The following is a 13,704-nucleotide window of genomic DNA, read 5'->3' as shown; positions in this document are numbered from 1 at the left end:
GCATTCGAAAGTAACAAGAGAAAGAAAAATTTTGCTATAAATTTATTTTAAAAATTTTAAAATCGGCTTACGGTTCGCCATCATATTTCGGGGCGCGTAGAAAGGAAAAAAGCCCTTCACACGAGTTTTCTCGAATTGAATTCTTGCATACAAGTTTCGGAATTCGTATTTGAATTGTTATTTTGCAATAAAAAAATTATGAGACATGAATTCGAATCATTTCGCAGATAGATTGATGGACTATCCACAAACTATTCGTAATATCGTATAATAATCGTTTAACATATTACGAAATTATTATGAAGAATAACAACCACCTTTGAACATTATATGCGATATTACAGAAATGTCCTTGGAAATAATTGAATAAAATTTGAACAATTCATTATTTACAACACAAATAGGTCGTATTACTATCATTTAATTTGCAATTGCTGCTTGAACGAGAAAGCAGTTACGAGAAATGTAATTTCCAAATAAAATTAAGTTAATTGGCCTTTAAATCTATTGACCGAGCGGTACACACTACAATTATTCATAAAGCAAAGGATACTTTATATATAAATTAGAAAAAATTCTAAATAAACTTAAATTTAAATGAACTAAAATATATATATATATATATACTATATAATCTGTGCAAATTCGGTGCATCTCTTCTCTAAGAATCTCACATTCTATTAGTTTCGGGATCTGCTTCATTATTACGGGGCTTCTTCCCGTAAATAGCTTCTTACAATGTATTTGTAAGCGCGATGTGTTACTCGACGTATGCTCGACAGACTGTAAACATCTTTTACACGCCATGATCAATCGGACTGTCTTGCATTTGGTAACATTCCGCTTATAGTAGTTTTGGCGCAAACTAAGAATGACTTTGAAATAAAATTTACTCTATTAACACAGACTTTTCCAAAGTCCCCGCCAAGTTACAATGAAGTACTATCATGAGTATCTTAATGGCATTTAAAGTCTTCTGCAAAACTGATAGCATCGTTACAGTATTTTAAGTCCAACTCGCCAACTCTCTAGGTGAATCTCCAGTCGGATTGCTGTTAACTAACATGACTTCTCTTAGGTCCAGGTTATATGCATTTCGCAGTTCTTTACCATGAAGTCATTAAATGCGCTTTGATTGTGCGAAAATACTTGTTCCTTGAATTCATTTTCGTTCTACTACTCGGATAATTGCATCAAGACGCCAAACAATATGAAATGGATTTCACCGCAGAGCTCGCCACTAGACTACAGACTCTGTTTTTCCCCATTGACTCAGACATATGGTCTTTATGGAATTGTATTTTCGCATTGGAATGTGTGCAATTTTTTCACCATTCTGCACTCGTAATTTAAGTGTACTATGTAATGTTGAATTGCTTACTAGTCCTGCTGCAAAACCCATTAGTGCATATACTACTTTCACAGTTTGTTTGGCAACGAGACGTGTGATATGATTCCTTAGTTATGATTCCCAGTTATGAAGAATATCAGATCATTATTTTTATCTCCCATTTGTTCTTTAACTATAACCATAACTGACTATTGTAGTAACTGTAAGTAAAAGCTTATAAAATAGAAATGAATTTGTTAAGAACACATTGCTCTTGACGGAAGTGACGCGATGCTTTTCATTTACTATATTTTCAATGTTCTCTAGAGGAATTATGATAACATCCCAAAGTTGAAACATAAGTGCAACTCTCTCATACGCAAAGGGAAGGTGAATGACTATCCGATTCATAAAAAGTTCGTGTTTTCAAAAATCCAACTGGCATTGTAATCAGTTAGTAAAACCCGCAGTTCAATGATGAAACCTTATGGTGGTTTTAAATTCAATTATTGCCTCTAGAAAATGGTTTGATATGTTAGCGCGTTTATCGCCTAATTGTTTTTACATCCGGCAAGGCCTTTTTGTTTTTCAATTGTCCCAAAATATAGCCCCATTTAAAATTAATGTCACCCAACATTTCCAAGATTTTTGGGACCACATTCCAAGTCCACAAGTCAATTACAATATTGGCAGCGCGTAAACGCTGCAATAAAACGAGGAAAAGAAGATGTAACATCCAATACAAACTAAAGCAAGTTCTTTCTGGCATTCGGTGTGAGTACAGTTCCTCGTTTTGCACAGTTCACCTTCATAGGTGAAAAAGTTCGCAATACTCTAAAAAGTATCCCACCTACAGATGTGTAGCTTTACAGGGGCACATATAGATGGCAGAATATGAGGCACAACACACCGTCAGATTTGGTTTCCCACCTTTTTAAAGCCGGGTTCTTAGTAAATGTTTCTTTTAGGCGTGGTTATGCTATACATTAAAAATCGCATGCGAATACTCTTTTATGCTGAAATAAGCATTTTTCCCAATTATCCAGCGTATAGTTCCTTTGACTATACCGACGCCGGCAAAGATATCGATTGTCTGCCTTCTTCCTATGCTTCTTTTATATTCGAGCATGAAGTACATTTTTCAACGATACATTCTCGCAAAATTTATGTAACATTTCTTAAAGTGAAAGCAACTATTATGAAGACAATGCGCTTGAAAAAATGTTGTGTGCTTATCTGGCATACACTATATAAGGACTTTTCTCATATTTACATGTACAGCGATAAACATTGGAAACTCATTCAAGCAGATCGAATTGAATAAGGGCATAGGCGTCCTGTACAACATAAGCACAGAAGAACTTTGCTTTCGGAAGCTTAAAAACCCAACCGTAAAACTTTTACGTTTCTTCGACGGATGATATTACAACGAACATTTCTTGTGTTCAACGCCTCCAGCGTCTGTACGAATGCGGCGCTCATTCAGTGCTTCGAAGTATGGGAATTTCGTTATTATTATTATTTTATTTTTTTTTTTTTGAACGATATAAAGAATAAAATTTAATTAATTGTTTGACTTTTTGTTGGTCTTTGCTTCCCTTCTTTAACAAGAGACCCTTTTGCGTCCCTTAAGACCCAACGAAGGCGAATTTGCGCAAAATTGTTTCGGAAAGGAGAAAGCTACTCCTTTTAATTTATCTATTCTCTTTTAGGTATCTATATTAATCTATTACTCTGTGATTGAATCGTCATCTCCAATCGTTGCTATTTCCTTCGATTTAAGTTTTCCTTTGCTATAGTCTCATGGGAAAACCGAATGGAGGAATTCTGAAAATGGTATAACGTAACATAAACAGAAGTGATTGTCCTAAGGGGATACCTTGATCGCTGTTTCGTGCAAATATTAAGCGCCCTGTGCACTACATAAAAATTGAATTAGATATTTTACGTTGTTGTTAGGTATCTTAGCAACTTTTGAAAAGCCAGTAATTTTTTGTGAAAGTTTTATAAAAATGAGCAAAAGTTTTAGCAATTTTCTAACAGGAGATAAGGAGCAACAACTTCTGCAAAGCTTTATACGTACTGGAGCTCAAGCAGATGATGAATCACCCGGACACTGGTCCGCGGACAAAGGAAATGACAAGCGAGATAGCTCTTCGATGCGAAAGGTGACGCCAGGTTTTAATGGTGAAAAAAGAAAAAAGTTGACAAAGCATGGGGAAATTCTAAATGACGTAGATAAAGCTGCGGCTTCCAATGTCAACCGCGGAGTTCGCATTGAAACGGAACTGAAGGCGGCCCGAAAGAAGAATGACGAGCAACTTCAAAAAAAGCGAAAGCCGAAAGAAAATTTTGTAGATTTTTACACGGACAAGGATCGTGCGGCTGCAGTTAGCGCTGGGACCTACGATATCAAGCAAAGTTTACAGATAAAGCAGCGACAGGATCGCAACGAGGCTCTACTCATTCCCGAGGAAGCGGACGTTAACTCCATTATAGCCCTCGGTTTGAAAGAAATAAAAAATGCCAATCCAGAGAATGCTATTCATTTCTTTTCCAAGGTTAGCAATTTAAGTGCAATATTCAATGAATGAGTATGGGTGAGTGAGTTCAACTTTGTAAATTGTAAAATACAGCCGCTATGGGCTATGCAATGCTAATTAACGCTCTAGAGTTTGATGATGATGTTAAGTTTACCATTTATGATTGCTAAGTTTGATGCTTAGTTTTTGGCATTCAACAAGCAATGTTGCTATGAATCACAGTTACGCATGGTACTTAAATATTCAATAATTAGCATTCAGCAAAGTTCCATAAGCCTTTAGAGACTTTATAAAGGAACACAAAATTGTTCGAACAAACAACTGAACGGAAGAAAAAATGCAATAAAAACGTTGGACAATTTTCTTATAAACGTAAGAAATAAGTTTTTTTCCATTTGGTCGCTATTGGTAACGAAGTTTGAGAAAAGCAAACAAAGCATTTATCATATCGAATTAATAATGATAATTAAATTTCATAGTTTTATTAGTTCAAAACAGGAAAAGTTTCTGTAGATAAGGCGTCATAGCGTTCGCAGGGAGGACAGTTTTTCACTTTTATAGTCGAAAGAAATACTGTAGGGCCTGTATAAAAATGAAAATAATAAAAGCCTGTATTAAAATGAAAACTAATCAGCCACGCCCACTTAATATTATAAAGCCTGAAAATTTACTTTTTTTCTTTTTTTTGGCAGCCTTCTCTAGGATAAAGGTGGTGAACGGAAAAGCTACTGCTGAGTATGAGTTTATTTGTTTAAATTTTGGAAAGAGACATGTAAGCAATTTATGTTGCACTGTTGATTCACTTTGCTGTTTTGCGCAAAAGCTTTCAATATTCCTGATGAATTTCAAACCATTTATTTAATTTTTGCGAAGGAGAAGTAGAAGTGTATCGAAGACATTACACAGACAGACAGACGGATATGCCTAAGTCGATTCAAAAATTGATGCTGATCAAGGGTATATATGACTTTTCAGTTTGTATGAACGAAAGAACGTTTTTCGAATATAAAGAATATTTTCGTTCAACTTTCTCCTCCTTCCTTAGAAAACGGTCTTGTATCGATACAATTATTATTATATTACCATAGCGCACTCCAATTTATGGATGCACATCAAATCATTATTCGCTATAAATCTCGTAAACTAAAGCTTTAAATACAAACTCTACATCCCCTGATTTTCAAATTGCTTTCGAAAAATCTTTTGTTCGCAATAAAAAAATCCCACAAACACACGACTTCTAATAGCCAACGCCTCATGTCAACAGATAGCTCCTGTCTAGAATATAATATATTTGAATCCTAATAATAAACCTTCGGGAGGGGAATCGTGTCAACTTAAAATTACACTTGAAAGGCTTATTAAGCAAGGCAAACCACTTTTACTGAGTAATGTTGCTGGATATGGTTTACTGTATTAAAGTGGGCTTCTGAACTCGGCGCTACCACAGTTCAGTTGTACATTAATTAAAAACCATGCTATTAATTTGCACCAAAACGGCGATTTTGATTGAATCATTTTCAAATGTAAATGGTTTTGTTGCTGCGGATTCCGCCACACGTTCGCCCTAAGAACAATGGGCGAAAGAGTTGACAGAAACGAAGTAACTTTGCATATCAAATTTGGAAAACACGATGTAATCGATTGATTGCGTAACGTTTCTTACGTGGTGTTATCTAAAAGCCATAATTGCCCAAAAATATGCCCGACATATTGTACGTATTCGCAACACTGCCGAAATCAAAAGCCATTAGTACTTTTTTCAATATCCATTTTATTACATCAAGATGTTTCTATAGTGATGAAATTAGCAACAGTAAAAAGTATGTAGGGAGATCCTAGAACAAGAACAGGCTTGCATGCAACTCATACTCGAAAGACACGGGGATTCTATAAAAGCAGCAGAACAGCGACTTTTCCCCTAAGAAAATCAAAATTGGGATTTATGTTTGCAACAATTACAGCAACATTTTATTGCATACGGGTTAAATCTGCTTGCGGAAAAGCAGATGTGGTTTTCTCTGGCCCAAACGTGCACAGAACTATTTGCTTAATTAACCTCAAAATTGTTACAGCATTATTTGTGAAGAGAACACATTGTAGCAGCTCGTAATGAACTTCTCAAAGCGGACTCAAAATAGAACAGAATACATTAAAAGCTCCTTATTCGCGGGGTATACGTTCCATAAAAATGCCGCGAATACAGAAACCGTGAATACGAAATGGTAATTTATATGCGATTATAGGGGATAGGGAATTCCTAGGTGACAAAATAAAAAAAAATCAATTTAATTGAAGTTTTTGAACATTTTGATCAATTATCTTAAGGCTTAGGCAATGGTTTGAAGAATTTTGTAAGTTTCTCTTGCTTGGCAGCTTTTAAAAGCTCCTTCAATTCAGACTGATGCGCAGCAGTCGCATTAGCAATTTGCCTCTCAAAAATAAGACTTCGTTCCATAGACGGATCAATTTTCATAAAGAAATCGCCAAGCTCACTTGCCATTCTTAAAGCTTCACTAAGACTTTTTAAATTAAATGTCACGTTTCCAGTGCTTGTTGAAGCCTCTTCTTCAAAGAGCGGTGAATTTAACATTTCCTCCAAGTCGGTCTCAGTCAAATCTTCATCTTGCGATTCAAGCAATTCCTGAATGTCGCTTGATTCTATTTATTCGAATCCATCTCGTCCTATTCCATTCGGGATTTCGGCTATGTTTGCAGTCAAAGTTTGAACTTGCACAAATTCTTCGTCATTTTCCGCAGTCAGACCAGGCCACAGTTTTTTCCAGCATGTGTGTGGCTTCAGTCCTTCCAATGATTCTTTTATGTTTACATTCCATATTATCCAATATGATTTTGAAGGTTCGTCTAATGTAATAGAGCTTAATGGGCTGGATTATTCCTTGGCTCGTAGATTGAAGCAAAGCCGTCGTGTTGGGAGGTAAGAATGTCACTTTTATGTTTGGATGCATAGTTTCAAGTTCGCAAGGATGACCTGGTGCATTGTCCTAAACTAGAAGTGCTTTAAAGTCTAAATTCCTTCTTTTTAAATAAATTTCAACTTCAGAAACAAAACAACCCCGGAACCAGTCACAAAAAATCCGCGAATAAAGAAATTTATAGCCGCGAATATGGGAATTGGGTCGCATTTTTTTAATCCGCAAATAGTGAAACCGCGAATAAAGGAAGCACGAATAAGGAGCTTTTATTGTATAATGAAATTTTCGATTCAAATCCAAGGTCGATTCCAACCTTTAAAGTATACATTCAGATAAAAGACGGCGCTAAGTTTAAATTTTTTAGGGCCAGATCCGTATCTTTGAAATTTAAGTAGTAAATCTATCGTTTAGCAAGTCTAGGTATATTATGTCCCACTCAATTCAGTAATTGGGTCTCTCCCTGTTTTCTTATACGCAAACCCTCCTGATGAATCTGTGGTAAAAAGCGTAAGTGATTTAAAGCGGCCAAAGGATTTGAACCAATTAGAAACATTTCTAGGGAAAGTAAATTACTACCACAAACTTGGACCAAATTTTGCATAGAAAAAACATTAAACTCAAATTGGATGCCGCTCAACAAAGAACATTTGAAGACTTAAATTTATATACCGTTAATACTAATGAGCCAGTTCATTTCCAAGAAGAACTGCCGGTTGTTCTTCCGACTGATCCTTCTTCTTTTGAATTGGGAGCTGTTTTATCGCAGGTGTATCCTCGTGTTTCAGAAAGGCCTACAGCATTAGCTTTAAATACACTCGGCCGAAACCAAGTTAAATATAGTCAAATAGAAAAAACGAATCATATAATGCTTCCACCAGATTTTGAAGGGAAAACCTTTACAATTCCAACTGAACATAAGTATTTTCAGTCCGTCTGCTAACAACAACAGCAGGTAGATTACAGCGATGGGCTGTAGCTTCCACGGCATGCTAGTTCAAAATCAAATATCGTAGACCTATGGATCATGGTGATGAGTAGCCGAACAAAACGCGTTTTCACTTCAAAGTTAATATGCAACGTCGTACTTTATAAAAGAGGTCGAGAGAGAAAGAGGTCGTTTAGATTAGATTGAGAAACTAACGGTTCGGATATTGTCCTAAAAAGGCCGCAGAAAAACTGGGAGAAATAAAAGACCTAAGAACAGGCACAAGAGGGTGATGTAAGCCGCACGTCCACCTTTATTGGTACTAGTGTCAAGGTCACGGAAAACACCGAAAAATAAAATATTTGAAAATGGTCAAATGGTCAGGATATAAATGTGTATATATATATATATAGGGTATACATATCGGTTTCTACTGCTACAAACTCGTTTTATTCTTAACCTGTTATAGATACTGATCAAACACGAGAAATCGATTTTAAATTTGCTTGTGATCACAAGCAAACAATAGAATGTGTGTATCTACATCTGATGGTATCGGTGTATGTATGACGGATACTTCTGACTTGCTCTGCAGTTGACTTTCAGGCATTTCGGAGAATTCCTGGAGCGCACTGCTTTAGTTTCCAATATAGTCTAAACCGCTACGTCTTGAAGAGAGTTTTGTTCAACTTCCTCCGTTGGGTTCTTATCAGGAAGATAAATCGAACATGACATTTCCAAGCTAGGCGATCATCGTCCCGGGTATGCAAGGCCTAATTGTCTCAACAATACGTAACTAAATTAACTTGTTTATTCTGAAACCCTTAGGCCTCGATAACTTAAAAATGCTCGACTGAAACTGCATTTCGCGTATATAGAGAGTGCACCGAATGTAACAGGGTCCGTATTTTACTTAACTTCGGCTGGAGTTTCGTCCTGGATGGAAAGTGGCACTGTACGCCCTACAATTTCAGTAACTCCATTTTGAGTGCACCTAGTTCCGTTTGTCCGTTCGATTGCGGATGATAGGGCGCTGTGCAAACATGACTAAAAAACGATAACACGATATCTGACATTTTCCATGTAAAGAAAAAACAGCGGAGTTTTGTGGCTGTGGCTAAAGCGGCCGTAATCGGCAGCAACGCTACTTCTCACCATTTGAAGAACGAATCCACAACTATCAAAAACGATTTTTCTTCACAGAGCGCCGCGTAATCTATAAGGATGTTACTCCAAAACCTTCCACAATTGGGAAAGTATATCGGTTCCGCTTTAGCGAACCTTACAATTTTTGTAATACCCTCGTCCAGTGACGACTAATATACATAACTGCGTATCAGCTTTTTGATCCACAGTCTACCTGGTTCGTCATAATGCACCCTTTGTAGTGCGTTGCCACGGAGAAGCGCGGGAAAGCGCATTTTTTCAAATTTATGTACATTCCTTAGTCATTCATGCATTAGAATATCTGTGACATAATATCACAATGCTCTTCATCTAACTGACTCACCTCGAATAATACCGTCTAGATCCAGCAATAGAGCAATTTCGACCGAAGTGATCACTAGGCAATGATTATTACCCAACTTTGCTACTTACATCTAATAGACTGCTTGGAAATAACTTATGTAAAAACAATTAAGATAAGATGTACTTGATGTACTGATGTACGCATTATCGGAAGTATTTTGTTCTTTCCTACATACTAACATACCAATAAATATATAGTCGACTATATTTGAAGTTCTAGGGATTTTCGACTTATATTTGATTCTAAACTTATGTTCAACCTGCACATTGGTGCTCTTGTGAACAAGACTAAATGTCCTGTCGGGTTTATGAAGAGATGGTCAAAAGAGTTCAAGGGTCCATTTGTGTCTAAAGGCTTATTTATTATCATGGGATCATACTCCGCTTTTGGAGTATTCGGTTATTAACTGATCATCAATTTGTAAGTGCTATAATGACCTGGTTGTAAATCAGGTCAGGGCGTACATTGTTTAGGATCGGATTCGGGTCGGAAAATAAGTTAAACGTGATTAGTTTATCGTCTCTTGTAAAACGGCAAGAAATGTCTGCTTTGCTTATGGTCGAATTATTAAAGGACAATTTCGACTCAATATATTTCTTTCACCGTACATCCCGAGATTACTACAATCTCGCCCCTACTACCAGTTTTGTAGCTTTGTGTTACTTACAAATTATGTGATGAATGTTACCACTTGGTTGATCCTTCCGCTCATTTAATTCCACAGTACGCACAACTTCTGCTCAGTTGTCGGGGCTGCCAGTGCTTTAAGACTTTTGTCGTAGAATTTATTTCTCTGGCTAAATTAACTATAATAATAACAATAATCAAAATAACCACTACAGTATGTTTTTATTTTAAATACGCTAGGACCCTGCCTACTATTTTTCTTATTGCCTATTAGTCTTAAACAATAACCTAGCTTTTAAAATGACAGTAATAATTCCTCAATTAAGATGAACCTTATGACTCTGACGTTGAATTGAAATTTTGAAAAACAACTTACGTAAATACAGTATCCGCAGTACTCATGTCCTTCCATGATAAAATGGGAGGCAGTACCGTTTGAATCGAACCTTGAATATCGTAGCTTTTGAGGAACTAGCAACTATAATTATCGAAATTGAAATTGATTTTCAATTTGCGGTCGTTGGCGCCTATGTACAATGATCTCGATGAGAACAGACCATTCTTGGGTTGGTACTCCACTCGTTATTATAACAATTACTATTAAAGAAAGCGAAAGTACATTCCATTGAGACAGACGGAGAGCATTAATCGCAAGAGACCGTGACAATTGTAATAAAATTAGAAAGCTAAATAAATCAACAACCAACTTAGTGATAAACAGCAATAAAAAGGTGCTTCATGGGAAACTAGATCCGCAAAATAACGCGGTTGAACAATTACAGTTAAGCAACTTAAGAACACCAATTTCTAAGAGTTTTAAAGTGAACGGAATAGTTTATCTTTTTATGCTTTTCATTCTACACCGGAATTGGTTATCAGGAAAGACAAACGTTAGGATGGGAGATGCTATGCATACGATCGCAGTTGTAAAAGAATTGACACGCCAAACCAACCAGGGCTAGGATTATCAACACTGAATCCAATTGATCTTACGAGGCAAAAGAGGTACCCGAAGCACGTTTACCGATTGAATATAACTTCCATTAAGGTGCAAAGAAAAAGAAAGAAACAACAGTCGGCCATGACGTGCAAGTCGGTCGTCGAGCCGAGTTGCGAAGTCGCAGAGTTGTTAAGTAGAAATTGTCGAATCAATTTATTAAGTTGTGCAGTCGTCAATTCTTTTTTGCTTACTTTCATTAGTTCCTTATATTTAGTTAATCGTGAATTTGAATTATTTTACAATAAACGTAGTTTGACAATATCTCTAGTTCCCATAATAAAAATATCATTATTATTTACATTCTTTGCATTTATAATATCATATATAATTTTTTATTTATAATAATGAGTAGAGATCTAACACATTTAATATAAAGTTAAATGTAACATATTTTGCGTACTTTGTGGCTTATAACGTATATCACTTATTTGTATTTTCCGTGCAGGCGTTGGAATTCAACAGTACTGACGTGAACGCGCTTGTGTCACGTAGCAAATGTTATCTTTTATTGGGCGAAGCATACAAAGCCCTACAAGATGCTGAGACTGCGTTAAAAGAAGATAAAAACAATATACGGGCCATATACCAAAAAGCTGAATCTCTTTACTATTTGGGGCAATTTGAACAAAGCCTGATGTACTTTCATAGGGGCCTTAGAGTTCGTCCAGAACTGAGTTCTTTTCGCTTAGGCGTGCAAAAAACGAGGGAAGCAATAGAAAATACTATTAGTATGAATAATAATCAAGGGAGATGTGGAGTAAAAGTAAAGTCATTAAAGCAGAGGAAACCACAGACGTCTTCAAATAATTTGCTCCAACGTAAAGTGAAACTTACAAAGGAAGAACTGGAGCGGAGAAATGCCCGAAAACTGTTAGATAAATTAAGCATTGATAAAGAATATTTGGAAAAGCTACTAAAACACCCAAACTTAAAGCGGGCAGACACAAACACAGAAAATATTTCAAATTACGCCAGAGAAGCAGTTAATTTTTTGAATAAACGTCAAGAGTTTTGGCGCCAACAGAGACCTTGCGTTGCTTTGCAAAATCACAAAGTTTTTCCACCAGATTCTATGCCCAAATGGTTCTAATTACAGAAATTCAATTTGATGTAAAAATGACGGGCATATACACAGTTCCGCATAAATTTATCTTTTTTAGATTATTTACCGTGCACTGTGCAGAGTACCGAAGTTCGGAGCTTACAAAACTGTGTACTACTATGTTTTTTTTTTTTTTTTTTTTTTTTGGATTATGTAACATTCATCGTTAGTTGTTCGTTAGTTGTTTTGAAATATCGCGTCATGTACATGTATATCACAAAACTTTCTTTAATCACTTTTACTATTAATCGTCTGTCTCATGACTATAAACGCGCTCTTCCGTATTCAAGTACACTGCTTTATTCTCTTTCCTAGAAGAATTTCTACTGAAAGGTACTTTTGAAGACAGAATTGCTAGTTTTACACTTTACGTGAAAGAAACAAAATATACAGTTTTATAACTAAATTCATAATTACGGTAAAGATCTTCTTTTTTACTTTTTCCGCTGATTTGACTTTCTCCGGTAAGATCTTAAGCTCGTTCTTATCACAAGCTCAGGTCAGTTTTAATAAGTTTCCCCGCTCTACTTTGAAATCCTTGAGATTTTAATTGAAAGCTTTAGTTGTTCTTAAGGAGGTTGAAAAGTCGCTTAAATCGAACTGAGGGTTCGATTATGATTTCAATTTATAGTCCAAATAAAGAGCAAAATTTATAAATTAGAATTAAAATATAGGGAATATATGGTACGAATGCCCTCCGCCAGTGAATAAATCTTTTGCCTGTTTTTACAATCAAACATCGTACTTCAGCTCGTAGTAGTACGAACGAAAAAAAATTGACTTTGTGTGATTATGAAATCAGCTTGTATAAGTGTGTTAAAATTAAATTTGAAAACAATTTGGTTACGTGATCAGCTGTTTAAAGTTAAAAATTAAATATTTTTATGTTAATTTAATGCTTAGCTTTTCTCGATTATAAAACTTTAATTTCTCTCATCTAGTGTCAGGATCGCACTAGTTAATAATAATAGTTAATTGCTCTTCCTTAATCATAAACGATATGAAAACGTTAGCAACATAATTTTTTAGCAAAATAAATAATAATAATAAAATATAATATTTATGTTTTCACATACATTTCCAAGCATTTATAAAAGGTAAGTAAAAAATGATCATAATGGGATGTAATGTTAATCCTTTTATGAATATTGTGCCTTTTAGGGGATTGCATTGCTAATCGAATATTTGCTCTTTGTTTTTTATCGATTGTTCCTATTTATTGCTCCGAAATTCATGAATTAATTTTTTCTGTTCTTTTTTTTTTAATATGCATTTAATTTATTATTATTATTATTGTTATTATAATTTTAGACTAATAAAGTAAATTCTTGGACTAAAAAAAGACATTGAGCACTAGCAACACAGGCTATCGGCTCTAAGCATTTAATTTACAATCTATTCAAACTCACAATTTTGTGCTATAGATGGAGGAACATGCATTTTCTTCTTAAACTACGCTGGGATTCATTCATTAATCAAAAAGAAAAAGTGATTCTCCAAGCATTGAGCGTTTAGCGATATAAAAACGGTTTAGCAAATATAAAAACATGTAAGAAATGACTATTTCTTGACAGCTCTACTTTTCAAGATTAAGAATTTGAATAAAACGAATATTTTTATTATCAAAACAAAGGACAAATAAAACATAAAGAGAATCAAAATTTCATAAGTACCAAATGTTGCTGCTTACAGTAAACAAACGTAAGCAGC

General features: G+C 35.3%; 1 protein-coding gene across 1 annotated transcript; it reads left to right on the top strand.

Annotated features, from left to right (window-relative positions):
• Positions 1-3,342: 3,342 nt before the first annotated feature.
• On the top strand, positions 3,343-11,982 carry LOC119632894 (tetratricopeptide repeat protein 25). The gene is made up of 2 exons (XM_038026049.1): positions 3,343-3,891; positions 11,338-11,982. Exons 1-2 carry the CDS (start codon positions 3,343-3,345, stop codon positions 11,980-11,982), a joined length of 1,194 nt encoding a protein of 397 aa, XP_037881977.1.
• Positions 11,983-13,704: the final 1,722 nt, after the last annotated feature.

This window comes from Glossina fuscipes, unplaced genomic scaffold (assembly GCF_014805625.2).
Source record: "Glossina fuscipes isolate IAEA_lab_2018 unplaced genomic scaffold, Yale_Gfus_2 2, whole genome shotgun sequence".
Lineage (NCBI taxonomy): Eukaryota > Metazoa > Arthropoda > Insecta > Diptera > Glossinidae > Glossina > Glossina fuscipes.
This window is presented reverse-complemented; position numbering and strand designations above follow the sequence as displayed.

Coding starts and splice junctions, on each gene's coding strand:
- LOC119632894 (XM_038026049.1), top strand. CDS start 3,343: ATGAGCAAAAGTTTTAGCAATTTTCTAACAGGAGATAAGGAGCAACAA. Junction 3,892..11,337: donor CTATTCATTTCTTTTCCAAG/GTTAGCAATTTA, acceptor TTTTCCGTGCAG/GCGTTGGAATTCAACAGTAC.